The sequence below is a fragment of the Pleurodeles waltl genome, chromosome 6, assembly GCF_031143425.1.
Source record: "Pleurodeles waltl isolate 20211129_DDA chromosome 6, aPleWal1.hap1.20221129, whole genome shotgun sequence".
Classification (NCBI taxonomy): Eukaryota; Metazoa; Chordata; class Amphibia; order Caudata; family Salamandridae; genus Pleurodeles; species Pleurodeles waltl.
Genome location: NC_090445.1, coordinates 343,006,082 through 343,021,044, shown reverse-complemented (window position 1 = coordinate 343,021,044; position 14,963 = coordinate 343,006,082). Strand labels below are relative to the sequence as shown.

The window sequence follows — 14,963 nt, the reverse complement described above, 5'->3', positions numbered from 1 at the left end:
AGCTCAACTGGTGACATTTTAACCTGCACTTTTTTGTCACATTGTCTGACTTACAGAAGCATTATACGGTTATTGTAGTGTGACTCGTGATTCCACAAGACTGCTGGGCCCGGGTTGGCAGCACCACTGCTTGTACAGGACAGTCTCTCCCACCCTGGTTTGGCAACTGTCGTCCCAACCCTCCCAGCTTGCTAGTAGTAACTAAGAAGTTGATTAGTTACGCAGTCCTGTGGGGGCAATTCCAAGCATTATCTTGTACTATTCTTATTCTGGTCTTGCTAACCCTAAGGCAAGGAACACAATAGTCATTCATAACAATAGAGTAATTGTGGCCACCACAACAGCATGGGCAGATGCAACAATCTCTTGCGCTGCTTTAATGAGATATAATTACTGTGCTTCGTTGGGGATCACACAATTTCCTACCCTTGGAATCTTTGCAAATGTAACGTTTCAGGCACTAAGACGGTAGGAATACTTAGCAGGATATGCTTTTGGTGAAGTCTTGCCATCAGCTGAGGTTTTCACAGCAGCCAGTGTTTCCTCATCCAACTTCATATGGGAATGGGTTATTGCAGCAACAGAAGCCGTAGCTACTGCAGATATGGCAAGTTCATCAGCCAAAGTGTTTCCTACATGTACTCCTACATGTTGATGGCCCAATGTATACTCCACATGAGCTTTTGGTAGCCTGTCCTTGAGACCAGCTATCCTACCCCTCAGTGTAAATGATAGTTTGATATTGATCAAGCGTAGAACATAAGCAGGTGCAGCAGTATTCCTGTTCGTGTTGGAAGAATTCTTGGGTCTGAAGTTTTGGATCAAAGATGTAATCAACACTAGTGACAGTCAGACAGGGTGCCCATTGAATCAGTCATGGATGTAATGCTTTCAAATTTGGAACGCTGGATAAAGGTGACAGCCTCAAGAACTGATACCAGGGTAACAACAAGGCATTTCCCTTGGGCACGTGGCCTCTCCGTAATGACAGCCATCTGTACAGCAGTCGATATCTTCTCTCTTGGTGCAAAACATTAATCTGCATTGGAATACAAATGTGATTTGTATGCAATGGGTACTGTGTCACCCTCATTAAACGTGACACAGGTGAACTCAATGGCATCAGTGATCATTCAGATGACCTCTCTTGGAGGAGATGCAAACAAGCCCTAGCAGCTGCAGGAGATGCGGTGCAGGGGGGGTACTGTCCTGCGTGGGAAAGCAAGGGCTTACCTCCACCAAAGTTGGACAGCTGGCAGAGAGAGGACTACTCCAGATCACCACCCGTGATACAGGATCCACGCAGCTCAGGAGGAGAGTAGATCCACGCAGCCGGTCGCCATTGCAGTAGGTGCCTGCAGACGCAGGGGAGCGACTCCTTCACTCCAAGGGAGATTCCTTCTTTCTTCTAGTGCAGACTGAAGACACGCCACTTTCAGTAGTTGTACAGCCGGTGGAAATAATGCAATTGCTGGCAGGAGCCCTGGAAACAATGTTGCAGAAGAGTTCTTCTTCTTGGAGGCAGATTGTCTGGTCCTGAAGGGTCCAATCGCAGTTCCGAAGGCCAAAAATCGAACTGAATGTTGCAGAGGAATCCTGCAAGCTGAATCCAAGGACCCACCCAAGAAAGAAACCCTAAATAGCCCTGAAAGGGGGATTGGTCACCTAGCCAAGTAAGCACCTATTGGCGGGGGCTCCGATATGGGCTGCCTGGCCTCTCAGATGCTCCCAGAGTTCCCATCCAACCTTGGAAACAAGATAGCAGAACCCAGGGACCCTCTGGAGGAGCTCTGAACACCACTCCTGGGGAGGTGATGGAGAGGGGAGTGGTCACTCCCCTTTCCACTGTCCAGTTTCGTATCAGAACAGGGACTATGGGTCCCTGAACCGGTAAGGACTGTTTATGCACGGGGGCACCAAATGTGCCCTTCAAAGCATACCATTGGCTTGGGGAGGCTACCCTCCTAGCCAGTCACACCTATTTCCAAAGGGCTAGGGTGTTACCTTTCTCTCACAAAGGAAATCCTTTGTTCTGCCTTCCTGAGCTTGATCAGATCAAGCAGCAGGAGGGCAGAAACCTGTCTGAGAGGTGGCAGCAGCTTGTGCTGCCCAGGAAACCCAGTATGAATGGTGGTAGCAATGCTGGGGGTCCTCTAAGGAGCCCCCAGGGTGCATGGAATCATGCTTCCAATACTTGCAAAAGTATTGGGGTATGAGTCCGACATGTTTGATGCCAAACATGTCTAGGTTCGGAGTTACCATTATGTAGCGACCTATGTCCAGTACACGCATAAAATGGCGTCCCCGCATTCACGAAGTCCAGGAAAATGGGGCTGGAGTTCATGGGGGTACCTCTGCTAGTGCAGCGATGTCCTCCCACACCGGTACTTGCACCCTGCCCTCTGTGCTAGGCGGCCTGTTATAGGGGTGACTTAGAGACCTGGTGCAGTGACCGGGTAGCATGCACCCTTTCTCGCAGGCTGCATTGGCAGGCCTGCAGAACACTTTGCATGGGCTCCCTATGGGTGGCATAATACATGCTGCAGCCCACAGGGATCCCCTGGTAGTCCAATGCCCTGGGTACCTGTGTACCATATACTAGGGACTTACATGGGGTTACCAGTATACCAAATGTGGGGTAAAAAAAATACCTGAATACCTGGGCCGCAGGTTGTCCAGCCACAGCCCCCTAATGGTGACACTGCTAACTGCCAAACAACGTCCTTCCATTCCTACATGGCATGTATATTCGACGGCGCTCGAGGATGAGGTTTATCGGGACGCATTGGTGTCTAAGGTAGCAGAGTGTCTTGCCACTAATCATGGAACTGTACAAAATAAGAAGGGGTGTTGGAAAGTGGAGAAATCATGGAGCGGCTTCGGACAGGAGCATTGAGTGGGAAGCCTTGAATGTGGTGGTGGTGGTGGTGGTGCAAGGGCATTGCCTGGGACAAACAGTAAGGATTAGAAGAGATCTAGTCTTAAACAGTACACACCTTGAAGCTGATTTTCATAAACGTGGTACAGCCCCTGTCACAGATCCGGAGGGTCAGAAACACCTGCTGGAGACCCGTGATCTCCATACCGAGCAATGGAAAGCCTCTGTTGCCATGATTTTAAAGACATACACATCAAAGGCACATGAAGAAGAGGGTAGGCCAGGTAAACTACTGGCCTGACTGATACGCCCTGAAGATAGAGGTTCACCCATCACTCGTTTGACAGTCCAAGAGAGAGAAACTTTGTTCTCACCTACAAGGATTAATGATGAGTTTGGAGCCTTTTATATCACCCTGTAGTCTCCTCCGCAGGCGAAGCCTCTGGACATCTTTTTGGAGGCCCTACTGCTGCCGACTCTGGCTGAGGCGGACCAGGATGCCCTGGGTGAACCGATAGCAATCCAGGAGGTTAGAGATGCTGTTAGGTCCCTGGCGGCTTGGAAGACACCAGAGACGGACAGACTTTCACCTGAATTGTATAAATGGCTTACAGGAGAATTGTCACCCACGTTTACTGAGATATACCCTGAGGCATATGAGAACTGGGTGTTGTCTCCTTCGACCAGGAGGCCTTGGTGGTGCAGCTCCCCAAGAACAAGGGCCTGATGCTACGGTCTCGGATTTCAGGCCGTTTTCTATGCTAAACACTGACTTTAAAATACTCAGTAAGGCACTGGCCACCAAATTGTTGCCGCACATGCAAACACTAGGCACTAAACACTAGGTACTCGCAAACATTTTCCCAGGGGCCAAAAATTTTGGTCTGTGATGCACCTGGGGGCCGCATTGATGCCAGGGCAGTGGCGGTCAAGTGGGGTGGCTGGGGGGATTGGTAGCAAGGTAGGTGTAGGAGAAGCAAATGATATACATCTAGTGGCTGAAATAAACAATGGGAAACCAGAAAACCTGGAATGAATCCCGGCTTACCCACTTTTCCAAATTGTGTGATCCTAGGCAATTGTCTTGACTCACTTTCCCTCCTTTTTTTGCATTATCACATTTAAGATGACCTCGAAATACATGATTCATGGTGTGCGCTGCACAAAACCTGCTTCAATGTTTGATTTAATAAACTATAATGTTGTTAATGTATGATAGGTATATGATGATATATGATGATACATCTCAATGCACTGATAAAATATTTTTTTACTAAGGCAAAAAGATTCTGCATGTTAACTAAATCCCTAGTTACTTCCTTTCTTTAACACCAATTAAGTTTGAAATAAATGATTGTGTGTGTATTTAATATTTTCATTGTTAGTGCGTAGTTGAGCAAACAGCTGCCCAGTGCTCCTGTTGCCCAAAGGGGGCGCACGTAAAGGTCAGAGGGGCCGCATGAGGCCCACGGGCTGTACTTTGAGTATCCATGCACTAGGCCATGATGAGCAGAATGGACTTATTACCTCCTGCAGCACATCCCAAAACCTACAGAGACTATATTCCCTGCTCCATGGTGATGTGCACCGGCCCACCCACACTGCAACAATAGTGTTGGTAGAACTAGAAAAGGCCTTCGAAACAATCCGTTGGAATTATTTGAAGGCCACATTGTTGCAAATGGGGCTCAGTCACCGGTGGACGAGATGGATAGACCTGCTCTACGCTCACCCTACGACCGGAGTGAAACCCGATCATAAAATTTTAGAGAGCTACAAAATTCACTGCGGAACCAGACTCTGGTCTACCTTGTTTTTCACCTTAGCCATGGATCCACTGGCGGCGAGGTTCAGGGCACAGGGTTATGCATTGGGGGGGGGGGGGTTGCCGCTGAAAAAGGGGGACTCCGTCTGAATCTAAGGAAAACCTGTGTCTTCCCGATGGTGGAGGGCGCTCCCCTCCCACCTTCCTGCCCGGATGAACTGTCCTGGGTCCCGGGCACATTCTGTTACCTAGGTATTCAGGTTTACCAGGGGCGGGGCCTATAGGAGGTTATTCTGGAAGGGGGCATACCGCTTGTTGAAGACGGCTCGAAAGCTGCCCTTTATGGCGCAGATATTCCTTTCTAAAATGTCGATGCGCAATAGGATTTTATATTATTTTACTAATTTACCGGTGGTCCTACCAGGGTCGTGGGTTTAGGGCACTGGATGTGCTCTTATGGGAGTTACTGTGGGATGGAGAGTGACACCAGGTTGCACCGTCTACCTTCTGTCTCCCTCCAGAAAGTGGGGGGCTGGGGGATCCAGATTGTGAGCTTTACTACATAGCTGCTCAACTACAATGGCCAGCGCGGTGACTCCTTGGGCGGGGATTGACGGAAATTGGTTCAGACAATGGGTCCCGACAGCAATGCCCTCGTGGCACGGTGGCTTAAGACTGCGCCATGGAGAACCCAGACCAAATGTACTGGTGAAGACCGCCCTGACAGTCTGGTGCAAAGCCCTTAAGAAAGCTCGCATAACTAAACCATATGTCCCAGCAATTCCATTGGTTGGTCTACCAAACAGAGATCCTTACTTCTTTTTTACAACTGATCAAGAGGAGCCCTGGACAGATGCAGGCTTGTTGACTCTGGGGGACTGTTTTCGGGAGGGTACACTGGTGCCATGTAATGACCTGATGTGCAATGGAGGGGGCGCTGCTCCCTTCCTCCCTGTTTCCCCCCTCTCCGGGTTTTGAACCTTACCGACACCTGCAAGAAGCAATAGGCGTATGTTTGGACAAGGCTTTCAATTAGTTGTTGGGTGTTGTTACAAAAATGTGTTTCCTTCTTCTTTGAATATGCGGTTTTGTAATGCAATGGGGGGGGGGGGGGGGGGGGAGGGGGGCCTCGACGTCCCAACCGTGTTGATGGCCCTTTCATGCCTTATTATTAGTTCAATTGATGGGACTAACAAAATCATTGGGTTGTAATGGCACGGGAGGCCTTACTCAGGCTAATAAGACAAGATGAAAATGCAAGTAATATGACCCTCATCTTAAACGGATGATTGTGTACTCCCACAAGATGTTTGCTACTGGTCATATATTTAGAAATGTCAAGAAAACAACCTGAACGCTGCAACGCGCTGAACTGCTCTATTGAAACAGCCTCCTTCCCCAAAGACTGGAAACACGCTAAAGTCTGCCCCCTCCTGAAGAACCCCACAGCAGACCCATCAGAGCTGAAGAATTTCTGGCCCATCACGCTGCTACCTTACCTGGCCAAAGTCCTGGAAAACGCCATAAACACACAGCTGCGACAATTCATCAAGGACAACAACTCACTAGACACCTCTCAGCCTGGCTTCTGCAGCAACCACAGCAAGGAGACAGCTATTCTTGCAGCCACCGATGACATCTGCACACTACTCGACCATGGTCACAGCACACATACTCCTGGACCTCTCAGCACCCTATGCACCAGACACCACTCTTGAACATCTACATCGCCCCACTTGCAGCCATCGTCAGATTCCACTGAATGAACATTGTGGCATACTCAGATGACACACATCACTATATCTCTCACTGTAGACCCCGACAAAGCTAAGAAGAATTTACACTCCAGAATGGAAGGAGACGCCACTTGGATGAGGGAGAGCAGCCTCAAGCGCAACTCAGACAAGATCAAGTTAATCATCTTCGGAAACTCCACTTCAGCCTGGGATGAGTCCTGGTGGTCCACATCGCTCAGCGCCCCGCCTACTCCGATTGACCACGCCTGCAACCTAGGAATCATCGACTCTTCCCTGTTGATGACCCGACAGGTAAACGCATTCACCTCTTCCTGCTGGCACACCCTTCACCAACTCTGCAAAATCTTCAAAATGGATCCCTGACGACTACCGCAAGATAGTCACCCACGCTTTAGTCACAAGCAAGCTTGACTACGGCAACGCACTCTACGCTGGCACTACAGCAAAAAACATCAAAAAACTACAACTCATCCAAAACGCCACCGCCAGACTGGTCCTGAACATCCCTCGCCAGGAACACATCTCTGTTGGCTCCCAGCGGAGAAGCAAATCAACTTTAAACTACTCACCCACACCTCTAAGGCCCTTCACAACATCGGACTGTCCTACCTGGGCCATCGCATCTCCTTCTATAACCTCGCCAGACCCCTTTGCTCCTCTCAGAAGGCACTGGCCGACATCCCACGCATCTGGACTGCCGGAGGAAGATCTTTTGTCTACCTTGCAGCAAAAAGCGGGAACAACCTGCCCACGCATTTCAGATAGAGCCCATCTCTCACTATCTTCAGGAAGAACCTCAAGACCTGGCTCTTCGAATGAGGCACAGACCCACCACCAATGCCTTGAGACCCTCAAGGGTGAGTAGTTGCACTTTATAAAAACTGATTGATTGATTGTGCCGGGGGCCTTTGAATCGTCTGCGATACACTACCACAACCCTGCAAGAGGCCCCTACCATTTAGTCTCAGGGGTATCAATACTTGTGACATATGGGAGTCTCAGGGCCCCTTTAGATATTTTGTAGAAGAGCAATGTCATTTTGCGATACACCATTGTCTTGTGCTACCCTACAATGAGCACTATTCTCTGGTTACTTACTGGTAATCGTCACACTCATTACAATCTTACACCCATCTTCCATGTGATTACTAGGCTTCCGAGGCCTGGTATGTACAAGGAGAGACCATGGGGAGAAAAAGGTGGATAATCATAGAACTGCTAGGTGACCAGGGCTATTTTAGTTACTTCCTGTTATCATGTCAGAGGTGGGACTGCGACAGGGACGTGTTGAATTAAGGCTAATGAAGATTACTATTAAGTAACCTTGGTATTAAAATATATTAAAGTGTAACTCGCACCACCATCTAAGCACACGAATCCTACTTTACGTTGCGCTCCTCACAGTTGATTATACTTGAGAACATACAAGGTAATTCCAAGTTATGTATACAGCCGCTCTGTCAGGGTGATTATCGTGCAGCCAGGTAGAACGCAAAGCGGTGGATTCACTTGCTACGCTAATGGTGCTCACTGCCAACGACACACTGAACTCCGGAGACAAGTGTCTTTTAATGCAGAACCGTGCTCTGACCAATAATACAATAACGTTCCGTAAAAGGAGGACGGCTCGAGACTTTTAGAATATATCCACTCTAGCGATAGCACTTTTTAAACAGTAACAATATAACAACATCTGGCCCGACAATGTTGGCACCTTGAAACTGAACTGTAGATGTTACTCACACATAACTAATTAGTATCACACGCAATTACTATGAATTTATCTGTCGGCAATTTCTGTTGTTTTTAGGACAGTAGCGCTCGCTGTGAACACAAACGTTCTAATGTGTACGATCATGCAGTAATTTATAGGAGGTAGAGCATAGCTGTCGCAGGGATGGCAATAAAAAAATAACTCAAATGCTTTCTTCGACTTCCCACTTGGCCCGTAAGGAAACCCTTTGTTTTGATATTTTTGGCAGTTGGGCTGGAGTCCTAGGCCTGCATCTCTATTTTCCAAGAAGTGCTTCCCTTCCCCAGTGACCCCTTTCCCTCTAACGGCTTACTTCCAACCTTTGCCTGGCCTCATCAGTACTCTCCGCCACCAACGGTCGCCTGTCTTTTTACCGGTCTATTTGTGACGCCAAAAACATTTTCTCTCACCTCTAGAATGCCTCTTCTTCCGCTTCTCTTCCCGGAAACAGAAACAAGATGGTGGCACAAGATGAGCCCTGCTGTCCCTCCACCCCCTCCACTACTTCCTTATTGGCCTAACACAACACGGATGACGAAAGAGCGGGTTTATTTTCTATCATGCCCGCTGGTTGGAGTGTTATTAGGAATCCCAAGCTCTCCTATTGGCGAACACACACAAAAAGGACGAGGAAGACTCCAACTCTGCCATTGGCTAGAGTTGTGTGGGGCTAGTGTTCTGGCTTTTGCTTCCTGTGAGTTTATGACATATTAGGGGCAGACAAGACGTTACCACATTGATTCGTTGAAATGTAGTTCTCAAAATAGACATAAACAAATATGGGGTTCGGAAACTTTGTATGTAGCTTAAAGAATCTGTTTTCGTAAACCACCACGTAACATTTCGTCCATACCGAACGAAAAGGGCGTGCGACATTTCAGAGTAAATTGGGAGTGTATTAATATATTCTCCAGATTGTACGCTGCGTGCCGCCCCGCCCTCGTTGTCTACGTCACATGACAGGCCGCAGAAGTATTGTGGTCCTGATAGAAATTGGCATTCTGATTGGTTGAATCATCCATCGCACTTCAGTACACCAAACGGAAAGTCTAGATCTGATTGGTTGGTGATCTCAAGGATTTGGTTGTGGTTGGCTATGAGCCGGTTACCTGCTACAGCAGCACATGTGGTGTGGCTGAAGCGGGAAAATGGCGGCGGTAGCAGCGGCTGGTGGGGCGCCTGGCACCGGCGGGAGTCGGGTATCCAGTGGTAGAGATCTGAATTGTGTCCCCGAGGTGCCCGACAGCCTGGGAGCCGTGGCCAAGCAGGGGTAAGTGATGCGAGCTGGAGATAATGAGAATACATAAATGTAAGGAGGAAGGTGATGGGAACCCAAGTTTGAATTCGTCAAGGACAGCAGGTGAGCGTACAGAGGGTCGGTGGGAGGACGTTTACGTTATTGGATCAGATGCAGTTTTGACGGACCTCCTAGAGGCTTTTTATGTGTTCTTGATGAGGTGCTTGGGCATTCGGAGACGGTAATTGGCCTGGTGTGTAGTGAGCACCTATGGTGTTATCACCTTATTCTAGGTATCCCTTCTCAGTGACGTGTAGACAGTGTCTAGGAAGCCAGGGCTCTCTAGAGGTATTTCTGGATGAGCAGCCAAGACATCTAGGAGACATGCAAAGCTTATGCAATACCACTACAGTCACACAGCACTATCACACATGAAAGAACCACATAGTTACAAAACTAAAGGTACTTTATTATGGTAACAAAGCAATAGCAAACAGTAGTGCGGAGGGTAAGGGGGGTGCGTTATACCATATACTAAGTAAGGGAGATGGGAAAGGCAGTCCCCCACCCAAGGAAGTGGAATCTGTAGAGGGGAGGTGGAGGAATTAGGAACCCCAAAAGGTAAGTACCAGGGACCCCCCCCGTGACCAGGAGAGAAAAGGTAAGTACCTGGTTTTCCCCCCAAACACAGTTAACCTTTGGAAAAGAACTGTGCAAGATCCAAGCAAGACTGGAACAAAAGGTGGATCCTGACAGAAGAGGATCTGCAAAAGAAGGGGACCAAGTCCAGTTGGAGCATCTGGTTGGGGCAGGAGCCACTACCCACCCTTCTGGAGATGCAGGACCAGGTCTGCGGTGAAGACAAGGAGTCAGCTGTGCAGCACAAGAGAAGGAGAAGAGTTGCAGGTAGTCAGTGGTTTGGAAAAGCCACCAACAAGCCCTGGCATAGGCAAGAGTCGCAGATGAGTTGCAGAGCTGTCAGGGACCAGAAAGGTCTAGGGGACCCAACACAAGATGGGAGTCCCCGGTGACCCTCAGCAGTGAGAAGAGTCGGAAGACGAGGATGCAGCCCCCACAGGCAGCAGGCACAGGAGTCACAATGAGGCCTACTCAGCACATCCGGAGAGGAGTCCCACATTGCTGGAGTAGCAGGCAGGAGACTGTTTTGCACGGAAGAGTGCTGGAGGCCGGGGCTACACAGAGCCTGAAGATCCCTTAGAAGAAGAGCCAACAAGCCTTGGTAGCTGCAAGAGGGGTATTGTCCTGCAGGGAGGGAAAGAGCTTATCGTCTTCCAAGTTGGACAGCTGGTAGAGAGAACCAAGGGGACCACTTCAGACTACCACCTGAGATGCAGGATCCACGCAATTCCGTATGAGAGAGGATACACACAGCCAGTCATTGCTGCACTTGGTGCCTGAGGATTCAGGGGAAGGATTCTTTCACTCCAAAGGAGATTCCTTCTTGCTTCTTGTGCGAGCTGAAGACTTGTTGCCCTCACTATAGTTGCAGATTGGATGGTCCAGTTGCAGTCCCGGTGGCCAGAAGATGAAGAAGTAAACGATGCAGAGGAGTCCTGCTGGAAACTTGCATGTAGAGTCTGAGGACCCACCCAAGAGGGAGACCAGACCGTGAATAGCCCAGGAAAGGGGATTGATTACCTAGTAGGGTGACCACCTATCAGGAGGGGGCTGTGATGTCTTCTGCCTGCCCTGGCCACTCAGATGCTACCAGGGGCTTCTTCCCACCTTGGATTCAACATGGCAGAATCAAGTGGCCACCTGGTGCAACTGTGGGTCCCACCCCTGGGGTGGTGATGGGCAGGGGAGTGGTCACTCCCCTTTCCATTGTCCAGTTTTACACTAGAGCAGGGACCAGGGGTCCCTGGACTTGTGCAAACTGGTTTATGCAAGGAAGGCTTCAAATGTGCCCTTCAAAGCATACCAGTGGCTTGGGGAGGCTACCCCTCCAAAGCCAAGTAATGCCTACTTTCAAGGGAGAGGGTGTTATCTCCCTCTCCCACAAGAAATCCTTTGCTCTGCTTGAGCTGGTCAAGCAGCAGGAGTGCAGAAACCTGTTTGAGGGGTGGCAGCTGTACGGGCTGCCCAGAAAACACCAAAAGACTGATCGGAGAAATGCTGGGGGCCCTATAAGGAGCTCCCAGAGTGTATGGAATCATACAACCAATACCCGCAACAGTATTGGGTTATGATTCTGACACGTTTGATACCGAACATTCCTAGGTTTGGAGTTACCATTATGTAGCTGGATACAGGTAATGATAGGTTTCCAGTACACGGGTAAAATGGCTTCCCCGCACTTAAAGTCCAGTGTAATGGAGCTGGAGTTTGTGGGAGCACCTCTGTTAGTGCAGGGGTGCCCTATCACACAGGTACTTGTATCCTGCCCTCTGGACTAGGAAGACCTGCCGTAGAGGTGACTTGCAGTGACCTGTAGTGAAAGGGTGCATGCACCTTTTCACACAGGCTGCAATGACAGCCATGCAGACACATTTTGCACGGGCTCCCATGGATGGCACAACACATGCTGCAGCCCATGGGGATCCCCTGATGCCCCAGTGTCCTGGATACCTAAGTACCTTATACTAGGGACTTATATGGGGGCACCAGTATGCCAATTGTGAAGTGTGCTAAGTCCTAAGCAACCAAATTTAGAGGGGGAGAGCACAGTCACTGGGGTCCTGGTTAGCAGGATCTCAGTGAACACAGTCAAAACCACTGACAGCAGGCAAAAAGTGGGGTTAACCATGCCAAAAAGATGCTGTTTTTCGACAATATTTACTTGGCAGTTGGTACAGACTTTGCCTTTGGGTAATTGAATAAATAATTGTACTCCAAGAATGTGTGATTACTGTATCACTGTCCCTTTACTGCAGTGTGGGGGAGTCAAACAAAATGCTAATTATTTTTCACACGCTTAAGGAGAGCCACCTCATATATTAATGATCCTCAGTCAGTCTTGAACTGAAATATCAATTATAAAATATTGACTATTGTACAGAATAATCAACTGTAAGTTCTCCTCAAGATTAGTTTTATTAATACACGCACACACAGCTCTTGATATTGCCCCTAGTGAGAGTCTTTCCCTGTTTTGGAGGGATTGAAAGCAAAGCGGCAGAAGGAGTGCCCTCTGACACATCTGGCCTGCTTCTGAAACTGCCAGTTCACCAAGTTTAGGGTCTACCTTAATCTAGAGAGAATGCAGTCTCGCCCCTGAGAGCGCACAACTTGCATTGCCCAACAATACTACTGTTCTCTGGGGCCCATCCAGACAGAACTTGGTGAGATATGGGATCACCTGCTTGGCTTCTTCCGCCATGTCTTAGATCTTTGTGATTTGCCTTGTCAATTCCAATAACTTGTCTTGACATGACCGCCATAAGTGATCTATGCCCTTCTTGAGGTCCCTAATATACATTGTCAAGAAAGTAAACATGCGCTCGTCTATCTCTGAGGTGAGTGCCACCTTGCTTTCCTGGAACAGGTGGGGACACTCTGGCCCCTGACGGGCCCGGACATCTTTGTCCAACGGCTTGCAAAGCCTCCCTGTCGCATAGGTTTTCCATGTGGTGTCCCCAGGAGAATACAGCATCCTTTTAAAAAAAAAACATATTTTTAGAGGTTACTTGTAAGGAAATGCCTCCTTGGCATGGTTACCCCCTGACTTTTTGCCTTTGCTGATGCTATGTTTTGAATTGAAAGTGTGCTGAGGCCTGCTAACCAGGCCCCAGCACCAGTGTTCTTTCCCTAACCTGTACTTTTGTATCCACAATTGGCACACCCTGACATCCAGATAAGTCCCTTGTAAGTGGTACCCCTGGTATCAAGGGCCCTGATGCCAAGGAAGGTCTCTAAGGGCTGCAGCATGTCTTATGCCACCCTGGAGACCCCTCACTCAGCACAGACACACTGCTTGCCAGCTTGTGTGTGCTGTTGAGAACAAAACGAGTAAGTCGACATGGCACTCCCCTCAGGGTGCCATGCCAGCCTCTCACTGCCTATGCAGGTATAGATAAGTCACCCCTCTAGCAGGCCTTACAGCCCTAAGGCAGGGTGCACTATACCATAGGTGAGGGCACCAGTGCATGAGCACTGTGCCCCTACAGTGTCTAAGCAATACCTTAGACATTGTAAGTGCAGGGTAGCCATAAGAGTATATGGTCTGGGAGTCTGTTATACACGAACTCCACAGCACCATATTGGCTACACTGAAAACTGGGAAGTTTGGTATCAAACTTCTCAGCACAATAAATGCACACTGATGCCAGTGTACATTTTATTGTAAAATACACCCCAGAGGGCACCTTAGAGGTGCCCCCTGAAACCTTAACCGACTATCTGTGTAGGCTGACTGGTTCCAGCAGCCTGCCACAACCGAGACATGTTGCTGGCCCTATGGGGAGAGTGCCTTTGTCACTCTGAGGCCAGTAACAAAGCCTGCACTGGGTGGAGATGCTAACACCTCCCCCAGGCAGGAGCTGTCACACCTGGCGGTGAGCCTCAAAGGCTCACCCCTTTGTGCCAGCACCGCAGGACACTCTAGCTAGTGGAGTTGCCCGCCCCCTCCGGCCACGGCCCCCACTTTTGGCGGCAAGGCCGGAGAAAATAATGAGAATAACAAGGAGTCGTCACTGGCCAGTCAGGACAGCCCCTAAGGTGTCCTGAGCTGAAGTGACTCTAACTTTTAGAAATCCTCCATCTTGCAGATGAAGGATTCCCCAATAGGATTAGGGATGTGACCCCCTCCCCTTGGGAGGAGGCACAAAGAGGGTGTACCCACCCTCAGGGCTAGTAGCCATTGGCTACTAACCCCCCAGACCTAAACACGCCCTTAAATTTAGTATTTAAGGGCTTCCCTGAACCTAAGAATTTAGATTCCTGAAACTACAAGAAGAAGACTGCTAAGCTGAAAAACCCCTGCAGAGGAAGAACAGAAGACACCAACTGCTTTGGCCCCAGACTTACCGGCCTGTCTCCTGCCTTCCAAAGAAACCTGCTCCAGCGACGCTTTCCAAGGGACCAGCGACCTCTGAATCCTCTGAGGACTGCCCTGCTTCAAGAAAGACAAGAAACTCCAGAGGACAGCGGCACTGCTCCAAAAGAACTGCAACTTTGTTACAGAGGAGCAGATTTAAAGACCCCTGCAACTCCCCGCAAGAAACGTGAGACTTGCAACACTGCACCCGGCGACCCCGACTCGACTGGTGGAGAACCAACACCTCAGGGAGGACCCTCCGGCGACTCCGAGACCGTGAGTAACCAAAGTTGTCCCCCGTGAGCCCCCACAGCGACGCCTGCAGAGGGAATCCCGAGGCTCCCCCTGACCGCGACTGCCTGAACTCCATTTCCCGACGGCTGGAAAAGACCCTGCACCCGCAGCCCCCAGCACCTAAAGGAACGGAACTCCTGTGCAGGAGTGACCCCCAGGAGGCCCTCTCCCTTGCCCAGGTGGTGGCTACCCCGAGGAGCCCCCCCTTGCCTGCCTGCAACGCTGAAGAGATCCCTTGATCTCTCATTGAAAACCATTGTAAACCCGACGCGTGTTTGCACAC

General features: G+C 49.5%; 2 protein-coding genes across 3 annotated transcripts in view; one reads left to right on the top strand and one right to left on the bottom strand.

The window, feature by feature from the left end:
• The window catches only part of RBM23 (RNA binding motif protein 23), a 454,647-nt gene extending 445,964 nt beyond the window's left edge, over positions 1–8,683 (bottom strand). Inside the window, exon 1 of one of the 2 annotated variants that reach the window (XM_069238236.1) lies at positions 8,564–8,683. The gene's annotated coding sequence lies outside the window, so the exon portion shown is untranslated. Of the gene's footprint in view, positions 1–8,466 lie in introns of both variants that reach the window. The other variant, XM_069238237.1, reaches the window with a different exon arrangement.
• Positions 8,684–9,189: 506 nt separating this feature from the next.
• PRMT5 (protein arginine methyltransferase 5) overlaps positions 9,190–14,963 on the top strand; it is a 94,625-nt gene continuing 88,851 nt past the window's right edge. The window contains exon 1 of the mRNA XM_069238235.1: positions 9,190–9,423. Within this exon, the coding sequence (XP_069094336.1) occupies positions 9,302–9,423 (122 nt within the window). The 5' untranslated portion in view covers positions 9,190–9,301. The remainder of the gene's footprint in view (positions 9,424–14,963) is intronic.